The following is a 12,994-nucleotide window of genomic DNA, read 5'->3' as shown; positions in this document are numbered from 1 at the left end:
TGGGAAAAGGAAAGGAATCGACGGGCACCAGGGAGCGTGTTTCATCTCGCAACGGCGCCCAACGCAAGACTAGCGTTCATCAGGTCTTTTCCGCTTGTGGCAGCTGAAGAAGGCGCTCGGACGTGGCGCTAGTGGGCTTCGCGTGGAAGCTATGCCGCGTGGTCGAGTGTGCGGCCCCTTATGATGAAGGCGCACGCTAACATCGTGACTTCCCGTGTCCGCGAAATGAAGACTGGTCGCGTTGGGGGAGCGACGTGGCCGTGTGTCATAATAGGGCTGAAGAAGCCGTCTGCGAGGCCGGTAGAAAAGAGACGTGTCAGTGCGGCTGCATATTTCACGCATTTGTGCAGGGCCCTGCATGCTTGCCACGCACCAGCAACCAGACTTGCCAAAATACAAAATGGTGCCTGATAATTATTATTATTACAATCATTTCAATATGTTGACTCCAACTTTGTGCACTGTCACTTGAGGCTCATACAGGGTGCATACGGTGACGGGGCGGAGGGCATTGGAGAGAGCACGGCGTGTCATGCCATGTCGAACAGTTCGCATTTTGATCTTGCTCTTGACCGAGCCGAGAGCGTCTCCCTGTCAATGAGGGCTGTTGCATCGACTAGGCTCAAGTTTAGCCGCTCAAGCTTGTCTTGCTGGAGCGCATCATAAGGTGCCATCGTGGGACCACCAGTTCAGACCGTACGCCGATCAGCCATGACCCTAACAATCGAGCCAGGACCAGCAATATCCACAAGCTACCGGCTGTTAGTGCATGGGCATCAAACAATAGTCAGGGCGCGACAGTTTCTACCTTTTCGTGCCAACTGAGCAATACACTCATGGCCTGGCCGCCGCCCTCGCCACCGCCACGGGCGTGGATCTGGGAGAATCCCGTGGGCTGAGGCGTGATGTTGCGCGTAGTCGCCACTGGCGTCGACTGGGCCATGCCTTTGTAGCTGTAGCAAGGAGAGTCAGTTGTTGTGCCAAATGCCGTGTGGGTTGTGCATGTGTGTATGTGTGTGTGTATGTGTGCGTGTAGTACTCCACGTACATGTACTTCATCAAGACGTCCAGTGCCTCTGTTCCGCTGGGCGAGCTGTATATCCGACTAAGGATGGGTGACATATCCGATTGTCTTATCGACTGCAGGATCTCAATGACGATGGCAAGGTGAACCTCCTGTGCGGCAGTCAGACACATCCGAATTTGCTCAAAGATGCTTGGCCGGGCCATGAGAAGACCGGTGACAGCATCAGCAAACATACCTTTCCCTTGTCGTCAGCCCCATATGGTGGATTTTCCAATGCGCTCTGCAAGGCGCCCTCATTGTCTCCGCCCCGCAGCAGCTGCCGTATCTGCTGCGCATTGTTCTGCACGTCGGCTGTCGACACAGGCGTGACAGCTGGGACGAGGGAGCTCAGGTCAAAGTTGGCGGGGCTATCCGGGTCTAGGGCATCAATGTTGATGGTGCGCCAATTGACAGTGGCCATGGTGAAAGCGGCAGCGTCGGAAGGAAGCCAAGGTCAGGTGCGGGAGTTTTGGAGTTTGGAGTTGGAGAGACGAGTGTTGGGGGCGGGGTGAGATGGCGGTGTTTGACGATACAGCAAGACGTCGTGCTGGCTGGTGGAGCTTGCGGTGAGCTGGACGCAAATCGGGACGCCGACTTCGTGGGGTGCAGTCGCCACGTCTCCACTCTTGGGCCACGCGTGGCAGCCACCACTCAGCACAACAAGACAGCATTGGGTCCTTGACATGGTCTGCCGCTTCACTGCATGGCCAGGGAGGGTTAGGGTAAGGTAAGCGTTCCGCTCAAGCGGGTCACATTCACCCATGATAGCGCGGACAAGTCATCATTGCATATATGGTGCGGCAAGTAGTTTATAGTAGTAGTAGTACATTGTTGATTAGTCTAAACCGATGCCGGTAGTGTTGTGAGACACTGATACCAAAGCCCAGGCCGTCGTTCTAAATGTCAGAGAGAGTGAGAGAAAGAAAAAACCATGGGTAGCGGCCAAACACATGCCCTTCGTCAAGAGCGTAGTGGCGAAACGCAGAATCGTCGCGCAATGCAGGCAAATGCCGTAGTCCCAAACCCAACGCGCTATAGTACAATACAATCCATGTCTAAAAGTGCCGTTGAAGGCAGACAATGGATATCTAACCGTGTGTATTTTGTGCTTGAAGCAGAACAAAGAAAAGGAAAAAAAGAGATCAAGTCCGTTTTTGGTATCTATGCCTGGGCCCAACCATGTCTATAAGAACGCCGTGAGAAACAAAGAGTACTTTTTTGCCGTAAGAAAAGTGTCGCTGAACGTGGGAGAAGAGTGAGAGGCGCTCGAAAACGCGGAACAGGAACCGAGGAAGCGGGGGTATTAGGTTGCTGTCAAGAATCGAATCGGAAGGGTTGCGGGTGATTAAAAGGGCGTAATCTCGATAAGGCTCGGAAGCAAAGGCGCTGTGTGACCAGCGAAGTGCTCGGTCGTAATGGCATTGGCGAGCAATTGGAAGTGAGACTGGTATGGGTGTAAGCTGATGTGCGACTCTGAATGTATCGGGGCAGGTGTGACGTACAGTGCGCAACGTGCTATCGGTCGGGTCCCAACAGGACCATGATGCTTTGGATGGAGATTGCAGGGCGTTGATGCAAGCCATCAAAAGCAAGGAGCAAGAAGGTGGGGAAAAAGCATTGGTCCGTTGAGATGCCATGACAAGAGTCTTATTTGGTGGGTGGCGTGGTGGTGGGCGATGGCTTGGGGGTGCCAGTCGTGTCGTAAGCACCGCGGCCCATGTTGTTGGACTCTGATTCTCTGAGGATCATGGTGTTGACGAGTGTGTCGTGTGCTTTATACGTGTTAGCGTGGTCTTGGACGAGGCGTGCCAGGTAGGCAGGACGCAGGTGCGTGGTGCAGGGCGACGTACAGATTGAGGAATACAGCTTGTCAGCGAGAGCTGAACAGTTGGCCAGTGCTAATAGAGCCCTGGCAGATGGAGACTGGCGAGAGAAGAAGAAGAGTCGATGAGACGAGACGGGCGAGATGCAGCTTTGGGATAGGGCTTCGGCGGTACTGAATTAGGTAGCGTGGAGATCCAGTGGACTGGCCGGGCAGTGACTGGGCTTAGGGGAGTAGAAGAATGAGTGTAGATAGCTGGAAGGGAGTGAAGGTGATGAGTGTGTAAGAAGTGAATCCACAGGGCGCCTTTAGCCTTCTATATTCGCAGCTAGAATAAGGGGGCCTGTTACTGACTTGCCAGACGTGGCCTTGGCTTGTCGGCGAGACAAATGAAATGAGCGACTGTGCTTTTCAGGAAGCAAAACGCCCTGACTACATGACGTTCCGGGAGCGACGGGTCTTTCGGCCTGTTTCATGGTAGCTCCCTTGGGCGGGCAAGGAGCAGGGTGATCTGCGCGCTGAATCCACGGAGGTGGTATGCCCCCTGTGGTAGCGGCGCGCTAGAAGGCCGTACCTGCAGCGCTAGGAAGAGCCACGCCAACGGCTGGACTGGGGGGGTCAGCCGTCGTGGCATCTGCGACGAGCGCTGGCACTCTCAGTAGTCAGTCTTAGTGTACATGCCATCCAGGTGCAGCGCCTGCTGACCGCCGGCATTGCAACCTGCCCAAGTCCGTACGTGGGTGGGTGGGTGAGTGGGTGTGTACATACTTGGCTGTGAATCTACTGTGTAATAGTCTACTTACGACTATGCCATGTACTTACTTACAGTACGCTCTTGATGTCGGCCCAACTCAAACTCGCCCGGGCACACCCACACCCTCACCCACGCACACATGCACCTGCACCTGCACCTGCACCTGCACCTGCACACACACACACTACTACGACTGCTATTACTCACCACACAGGGCGGCTGCCGTCGTTGCCTCTTTTTGCTTGCTTCCTCTGCCGCCACCCTCCTCCTCACCCACTCACCCACTTACTCACCCATACACACACAAGCCTAGCCATGCCCTTACTCACAAACAGTGCGCCCTCGTCCGCCCGCGCTTGGGTGCGACGCCGCCGCCGCCGCCGCCGCCGCCCAGAGTCGTCGTCGAGGAAGCCCGCTCCTGGCATTGACTCGCTGTGCCGCCTCCTCCTCTTGTTGGCTCCAGAAGCAACGAGAAAAGGTTCACACGCCTCACGGACGTTCGGGAGTCCTTCCCCGGGCGCGGTCCGCGGCCTTTTTCCTGAATTACCTCTGTGCTGCTCGCTCTTTTTTGCAGCCCTGTGTGCATGCAAGGCCTTGTCTGTTGCGTGTGAGAAAGTGTGTGGGCGAGTGCTAGCGTCGAGTCTCTATCTCAGTCACCAGAGTATCAAATCGTGTGCCCGTGTGTGTATGTGTGTGATTGAGCGAATGAATGGGTGTGTCCATGGGCGCGCGCGTGTGTGTGCTTCCATGCAGCCGGGTGACTGGTCGCCGGGAACGCAGTGGAGTTCCAGTCTGCTCCTGGCAGAATGAATGGGTGGCCACCAGCCAGACAGCCTGCGACAGGCATCGTGGCCGCCGGCGCGCCATTCCCTGTGTAGCTTGTACGGCCACAGTATGCGTAAGGATGGGATGGATGTGTGTCCTAATTGATCCCCTAAACCGCTGCCGTCTCCGTCTTCGTCTGCCGTATCGCCCGTGTCTCGCTCCGCCACGTGGGATCGCTCCTGCCTTGCCCACCACCCACTCACCACTCTCCAACACACACACATCATCCACACGCACCCCCCCCTTCCCCCCCTTCGTCTAACCACCATCCTAGTGTACATTTGTTCATATCATACTTAGATAACAACTGTGCCGCATAAAGCAAACCCTCGACGCCCCCTTCAACCTTCTTACCACCCTCTCTCCAACCCTGACTCTTACTCGCCGTCATGGCGTACACCCCCAATCCCTCCTCCCAGCCACTGCAAAAAAACAAAGGCTCCCGCTTTCCGTAATGAGAGCGATGCCCGGCTCCCTCTGCGCGCCCCGCGTCACACACAAATGCTCGTCCCAGCTCGGCTGTTTTTGTTCTCGAATGCTTTGGAAGGCGATCGCAGCCGCTGAGTCGCCGACCCATGTAGCATTTCTTCCACAGGTTGCACCGCACACCGACACGGAACCTGCCTGCTGCCTGCGTCGCTCCTGGGTGCCAGTGCGACATGGTCGCTGCGCCGTCAGACGCGTCGCCATTGCAAGCTACCGGAACCCTCCCAGCCTTCCGCGCCTCCAAACCCACGGATCCCGCACGTAGCCGTCTACACGTCCACAACACACACGCACACACTCTCTCTGAATATCTCTCGTCCGATGCGCCTCGCTGGCACCGCTGTCATGCCAGCCATTGCCCACATACCGCCCCATCGGCCATGAGGCCGGTTTCTGCGCTGCTGCGTCATGTCGCGCCCACAACATGGCTAGGGCGATGAGCTGGCCAGGAAACTCTTATCCGCTTTCAGGCTTACGCCGTAACGCTGGCACTTTGCACATTGGCCAGAATGCAGCCGTTATGCCAGCGACTATGAAGCAGTAAATCCCCTGCTCGCCCCGCCGCTGATTGGCTGCCGCTAAAAAGGTTCCCTTGTCGATAGTTGGGCAAGGGGCTGAAGCATCGCACTTAGCCTGAGACATCGCTCAGGGCATCCCCGTCCTGTCTTTCTTTTTTTCCTCCCTGGAAAAACAAGCCGAAAGCCACGCGACGCCGCTTGCTGGGACTGGCTGCGTACATACTCTACTTACGGACGTATGTTGTTTGCACAGGCAATTTTCGCTTGTCCATCGTCGTCACAATGACGCTCCTTAATAGATAAGATTCAAGCAGCACTCTTGTACATAGACTTTGTTGTCTTCTGAAACCTGCTGCTTCATAAGCTTTGGTATTGCAGATTGCCAACATGAGAGCTCTCAAACCTTGTGATCTTCAGCCCATGCTGATATGGCCTGATTGATTGGCTGACTGGCCCAATTGACTTACCATTACGGTATTTACAAACTCCCCGAGTGCACGCATATACTCAACCAACTCGACAAACCAGTCTGCTTTGAGTCTCGTTGCGCTGCAAGGCCGAAAAAAAAACCATGCACCTCTTTCTCACTCACTCACACACATACATTCACACACACACATAGCTCGCATGCAAACATACTTTTGTCAGTTGCACCACAAGACGCGCTTCGATCAACAAACAAAACCGTCTTTTTTCGGCTACCAAGACCATGGCTGCCAGTGTGAACCCTTACCTGACAGGTGGTGGATAGACCTCTCTCCACAGAAAACTTTGTCGAAATTGTGATGGCAAGGTGATTGCTTGCGGGGAGCTGGGAAGGTGGGTCTGAACGGCTTCTGGCATTCCCTTTTCGAGCTGCCCTACTGCAGTGTGCAGCGGATGTCCATGTTAGTGGAAGCGAATGGCCAGGGTTGCTTTCTCAAAAAGGATCAGCAGCTGCCAGAGATAACCCTGTCCACACGTGGAACACTTTTGTGCTTGTGGATCTTCGCCCTGACTACTGGAAGGGCGCCCGCGAAGCCGCTTGGCTTCAGAGCAAGTACCTAGTGTGCCGCTGACTCTTGTGGCTATGTCGCCCGGCCCGGCCTGATGAGGTTTACGACTACGTTGTCGGAAAGGAGAATTTGTCCCGCAGCCAGCCATCTTCCTTGGACTAGTCGTTGACTGACAGGAACAGGCTGGGGGTCCAGACGCACGAGACAGTATTAGCCGGTGGACATGTTCCCTACTATCCTCACGACGCATGGCTTTACAAAGTCGTCTCTGCCAGCGTTTCACGCACGTCTTGATTCGGTCCTTATCGTATAATCGACATGCAGCACACACACACACATATATACTAACACACAGACATGTCACTACTCCAGGCTAGGACGTTTGTCCATACCCTACTGATCATATGCTTATTGTATTCCCTGTCCACACTCGCTCTTCAGCATCCAGACCAGAGACATACTTTGTCCCGGGCCTGCGCAAACTCTCCCCACTGGTAGGCCTGGGTGCGATCGGCCAGAGCTGACTTTCACATCTAGGTACACACGTACATATGGTCATAGTCCCGTGTGTATTTACTTAGCATCCTCGGTAACCCATTAGCACCCTGGTGATCTTCTTGGACGTCTTGGACTGGCGCCCAATCCAGCAGCGTCGTGGGCCACCATTTGGGCTGCACAAACCGAGACCTCGTCCGATCCGATGTTCCCTGAGCCCTGTAGCCCTGTAGCAATTCGCGTGCCAGTCCCGCAACGCTGTCACGACTCGATCGGTGGTCGCACCAGCCAGGAGAAATTTCCGCCGTCGATCCCATACATCCCACTGCCCCGGCACACAGCAGGCATGTTACTGCTCTTGTATACTGCCTTGTACCTCGCCCTGCACTGCACGGTGTCCGGCCTCGTTTCGCTACCCTGTACTTAGATGATTAAGTATGATCCGAGCCTGGACACGAGTTGGAGGTGCGCCGACGCTTCTTTTTTTTGGAGAGCACTTGCCATGTGTGTACATGCCATGTAGGTAATATCGCGGTAGGTTGTTGGTCTCTTTCCCAAACACGGCGGCGACGCCACTCCGCCCCAGGGAGCCGCATGCAATCATGCATACAGTTTCGGAAGTGGCCCGATTATCGTCGGTGCCGCCTGCCATTTGCTCTAATCGATAGTAAGTGTAGAGTAACCCGACGCTTCCTTCTCTTTTCCGCCTCGCTACCAAAATAGCGCCCACTCGCCAGCCTGAGTGTGACTATCGCCATTGCTATGCACATCACATGCCACTGATCCTACTACCGCCAGCCTCGACCTCGACCTGGTCGCGCCTGGTCCTCACCATGGTACACAAGATTCCCGGCGCCCAACGCCAGCACCTAGCTTCTTCCACCTCGCTACACCACGTCTATCGGTGGCTTGCAGTGGCCATGTCGGCAGATGTCGTCGTGTCTGTATGTACTACGAAATTTTTTGGTGAGGCCACACCCACACACACACCCCCGGCTGCACAAAGGTAAGCCAATTCAACCACCCTGGTTGCATCTTACCACTGCATCTCGTCATAGCTACCTCTTTGATCCTACGCATGTACATGGTTACGAGCACACCGCAAATCAACGGCACCAATCGAACGTGTCGGTACTCTCTCCGCTCCACCTCAGCCCAAGCCACAGCCAGGCATTGCAAATAAGATTTGAACGTTGATTGTTCATGGCAACACACAACGACATGTACCCAAGTCAGTCACAGGACTAGTTGGCCAGCGCATCTGCATCAACGAACACGACATCTCACCTCCCCTCGCTCCCAAAGATAGCATGCTGGCACCCGCAAGCAAAAACCCCTTGTTCTGTGAGATTTTGGTGACACACAGTCAGCAATACATACACACGTAACTAGTAGGTACGTACATACTAACAACATGCCCCCCCCCCCCCATGCCGCCCGCGTCGCCCACATTGTTGAACATGTGTTCTCGCACCATGCACCAAACAAAAAAGCCCACTCGGCGCATCACGCTTTCGGCCAACTTGCTCTCGAATGGGTGTCAATAGGCTCTCTGAACCGAGTACAAGGGTTTGTCCTACATTGACACACGCACAAACCCGGGTACCATGTACTGACATGCCTACAATGATCGTATGCATTACCTCAGCCTATCCCCCCCACTTTGCCGCGACCGGCGCTCCCCCCATCAACTCCCCAAGATACGGCCTCGACCATTCAATCCCAAGACCGCGGATGGGGGTTCGTTTTCCGAACTTGTCGCGTTTACTTACTTATACGGTATTCCATTCCCGTCTGACTTTCCCACGCAATCATCCTTGAAAGCCTTCGCTAAGAACCATCATCCCACCCCCTCCCCTCACTTTCCCCCCACACACCTCTCTCCCCCGCCCGAATCTTGTTTACTCGGGGCTGGATTGTGTATACTTTGCTGACCCACTTTGCGTGCTAAACTGTATTATTGGCGTTTGGTGAGGGGTTCTCGCCTTTGTGTTTCGGCTTGCGGGCGCCGGCTCGCCTGCCTCCTCGGAGAGCGAGGAATGAGAGAATATCGATGACGCTGAGAAATCTTGGGTTATTTTGCACGGCGATCTCGACGGGTAAGCGTCAGCATTCTGGGTGGGGTTTTTTCCTAGTCTGGAGCGTAACGGTGCTTGGTACATGCGAATGCTGATCTTCGGTATTCTCGGATACCCGTTTTGTATGTGAGGATGTAAGTATACGAGTATCGTCTTGGGATTATGTAGATCTTCATTTTTGGGGGGGGGATTCCCTTGTGAGCGGTACATTTTCTTTTTCGAGAAATGGAAATGTTGCGTTTAGGCAAGAGTTGAGTAGCCATCTTTTGACATTTGACATGGGCAATTTCCATAGCTTCAAGCAGCTTACCTCACCTATCAATGAAGGTTGTTGTAACACAAATACTCTTTCTAGATGAACTTTGACATGTAGATAAACACAGCGCGGTGTTTCAGGGTGTGGGTACGTGAAAGTTTGAATAAGCATTCGTAAGATCATTAAGAATCTACGAGCAGTTTCACCTTTTCAAACGTGTCTGACTACATTTCGACCACGCGAAATAGGCGCCTCGGATAACGATATAATTTCATGTACTAGAACTTTGTAGGCCGTAGCATCTATAAAAAGAAAATCTACATAACACGACTAGGAATCGCAGCATACATAGTCAAATACTAAGCCTAGGTGTTGTTAGTGTTGTTATTTTTTTTTGCTTTTACACACTCAAGTCCATATATATTGCCAGTTGACGAAAAAAACATTTAGTTATTCCGTATCAAAAGGTAATCAAGATATCGAAACAAGTAGATAGTGGGACTTGATGCCAGCAGACAGACAGAATATTACATACTTGGCACAAGTAGGTGAAATCGAATCGAAGCAAGAAGTGGTAAGTAGTAATGCTTTATGTTTCGCAGAATCTTTTCTCAGACTAAACACACACACACACACACACACACATCAAAGAAATCTAGGAAGATAAAGGTTGTATATGAGAGAGAGAAAAAAAACACACAATTTGCGACTGATATGAGGGGTATATAAGGTGATATGTAGGTTGCTCTAGGAGAAAAAGGTGGACCACGCAATATACGAGGTCAATCCTTTGATATGAACAAGTGGAATTGTACATCCGCAACGTGGGTATTAAACATAAAAAAAAACAAGAATAAAAGCTGCGATAAGACTTATTCTTGTTGATATCTGACATGAAGAATTGCAAGTACAATAGACCCAAAGAAGAAGAAGAAGAAGAAGAAGAAAGAAAAAATCCCTTTGATAAATGTAAATATGACCATGTAACTACACCGGAAATGAAAATAAAATGATTTGTAACATGGATAACAAAAAAAAGGTTGGAATCAAGGTACGAAATACAAAGACACAAATGAGATGTAGGAAATTGATATAGGACCAAAATGCCACAATTACCACCAAAAGAATATAAGATACAGCCGTCCCGCGCTATGCATCTTATAAATCAAGACATACCACCCAACAATATACAAATGCACCAAAACTTTACACAAAACAAACTAGAGTTCTGCTTGGCCTAACAATTCCAATAAACTCCAAGTTGGCAAACTGCACCACGCACACTTAATCATCACCACCACCATCATCGTCATCATCCTCCTTCCCTTTCACAGTCTCCATTTCCACCTGCCCCTGCACCTCCCCCTTTACATTCGTCGTCGTAACCCTATACTTGCCTCCATCCCACAAATCCTTAAACGTAAGTTCCTTGGTACGACCGAGCGACTCGATACCCGCAATACGGTCCAAGGTGGCCTCAAGGAACTTTTCAAAGTCGGGGTCGGCACAGATTTCGTTAAAGGCACGCTGCATGGGGACAGAGTCAGCGCGGACGACGGCGTGGGAGTCGATGGAGAAGATGGAGAGGTCGTGGTGTTGGCGGATGAAGTCGGAGCGCGTCATGATGTAGCGGGCGCGGTGGAGGGGGATCGAGGGCAAGATGTGACCGGCTTTTGGGTCGTAGTTTGCGTCCATTTCGTGGTAGCGTTTGTACAGGGCGTGGGCGAGGACCATGGCTGTAGACTGAGGGATTTCGTTAGCATTTGGCAAAAATGAACAGGGGGTTTAGAGAGGGTAACGTACAGCGTATTTCTGTTGGTCCATGACGTCGTCGTCCATTTCCTCGCCGAGAATGGCGCAGTTGTTTAGGAACCAGATTTTTTCCATTTCACAGATGCTGTCACACTTGGCGATCATGTCTTCGGATTTGGCGACACGGTTGAGAAACGTTAGACGACCGCCAATCTTGTCGTAGATTTCCTCGAGGATGGACTCTTTCACCTTCTCGCCATAGTACTTCATCCGATAGTTTCGCAGGGCTTGCATTGCACGATCCTTGGTGAGATCCTTAATCTGGTGGACTTCCATGCGCGTGGCATATTGCTTCAGTCTCTCAAAGACCCAGTACTTGTCCGAGTTGATAATGACAGTTGCAAGATTAGAGGCAGCCCATTGCTCGGCACGTTGTTGAATGAGTTCAAGGAGGTCCCTGCCGTCCTCGTCGTCTCGAATCAGGTGAGCTGAATTGATAATGAGGATCAGTGGCCGCCCAATAGTTGCGCGTCGCTTAAGCGCTACTTTTTCAAGCTTGTTGAAGGCACGTTCAATGTCGAGAATGGGACCCGCGTCGCGTGGTCCACGGATAGAGAAGAGCGAGCCAATGTTGTCCTCATGATATTCAAAATCGAGACAACGACCCAGCCGGACACGGAAAACTTCAAGGTCGGCATGGGCTTCCATCATGGAGCATCCTTCGCCGTTGATCTTGGCCATGGCGTCAATCAGCATAGACGTCTTTCCTGTGCCCTTTTCACCAATGAGCAGATGGTAGCGTCCTTTGGTCTGGCCCCAGACAATCTTGTCAATCTTTTCCTGCTCATCACGAGGGATCCATCGGTCGTAGCCTTCTTCTTCATCATCATCCTCAATGTTGCCTTTGGTCACATTAAGCCGTGTGGGCTCTGCACCGGTCTTGGGCATGTCTTTGCTAGTCGCAGCCAGATCAAGTATGGGATCGCCCTCACGAAAAGCATTTTCCATCTTTTCGAGCACGTTCCACTTGTAGTACTTGGTGTAGCCAATGCCCACACAGCCCAGGACAAAGATGCTCGCTCCCGTCGTGGCAGCGGACTCGAACATTTTCCAGCCGGTACTACGCCAGGCAGCCCTTTTAGCCTCGCGTCTGTCTGACTCTGCTTCTGCTTCTGCTTCTGCCCCCTCCTCCTCCAGACGCTGAGCAGCATCATCAACTGGGTTAGGCGCCTCGTTACCAGGAGCAGGAGGGCCAGACTGGCCACTCAGAGCGCGGACCCGCCGAGGATGACATAACCTTGTCCGCAGTACCGGGCCAGCCTGCTGAGAGGGGTACGCGAAGGGCTGTCGCAAGTACGCGACTGGGAGGCGCATTGGTTTGGCCCCCAGGAGGGGCCGTAGGATTAGCATTATTGCTGTTGTCGGGTGCGTGCGCGTATGCACGCGTACTATAAACACGGGCGCCGCTCAACCGGCCAAGACGAAAGAAAGAAAAAAAGAAGAGAAGAGAAGAGAGTGACGAGGACAAAAGAAAGCAGTGGGAATGGGGGTGCAATGCAATGGGACCAGATGGCCACACGACACGAATATAAGATGATCCAAAAGGGGGGAAGCTGAAAGCTGGAAGCTGGTAGTGGCGGGCCGAGGGGCGGGAGATGCCAAGACCAGATAGAGGCAGCGGCGATGGCAGACGAGATTGTGGGTGAGGGGAGCGGGACACACGCGAGGACCCCACCACCATGTCCCACATCCAGTCCTCGACATGCCAACTGCATACATACTACACAGGCAAATGCATATCCGTGTATGTAGACATGGCCCACCGGACATGTCACTGGCAGGCGATGGCGATGCCATTGCACTGACGCCGCCGTCTGCGGCCCTAACTAATCGCGCTGGTTTTGGTGTGTCTTCGGAAGTGGAGTGCGAGCTTAGCGGACCATCCCG

The 12,994-nt window shown here is 52.9% G+C and overlaps 2 protein-coding genes across 2 annotated transcripts; both read right to left on the bottom strand.

Annotated features, from left to right (window-relative positions):
* Positions 1–689: 689 nt before the first annotated feature.
* On the bottom strand, positions 690–1,487 carry COCMIDRAFT_95810 (uncharacterized protein; the record flags this gene model as incomplete). The annotated part of the gene is made up of 4 exons (XM_007689963.1): positions 690–752; positions 809–953; positions 1,049–1,176; positions 1,263–1,487. 4 exons carry the CDS (start codon positions 1,485–1,487, stop codon positions 690–692), a joined length of 561 nt encoding a protein of 186 aa, XP_007688153.1.
* Positions 1,488–10,579: 9,092 nt separating this feature from the next.
* COCMIDRAFT_36920 (uncharacterized protein) lies at positions 10,580–12,421 on the bottom strand (the record flags this gene model as incomplete). The annotated part of the gene is made up of 2 exons (XM_007689946.1): positions 10,580–11,038; positions 11,099–12,421. 2 exons carry the CDS (start codon positions 12,419–12,421, stop codon positions 10,580–10,582), a joined length of 1,782 nt encoding a protein of 593 aa, XP_007688136.1.
* Between the last annotated feature and the right edge of the window lie 573 nt (positions 12,422–12,994).

This window comes from Bipolaris oryzae (genome assembly GCF_000523455.1).
Source record: "Bipolaris oryzae ATCC 44560 unplaced genomic scaffold scaffold_68, whole genome shotgun sequence".
Lineage (NCBI taxonomy): Eukaryota > Fungi > Ascomycota > Dothideomycetes > Pleosporales > Pleosporaceae > Bipolaris > Bipolaris oryzae.
The sequence above is the reverse complement of the archived record's forward strand: the minus strand, read 5'-3'. Positions and strand labels throughout refer to the sequence as shown.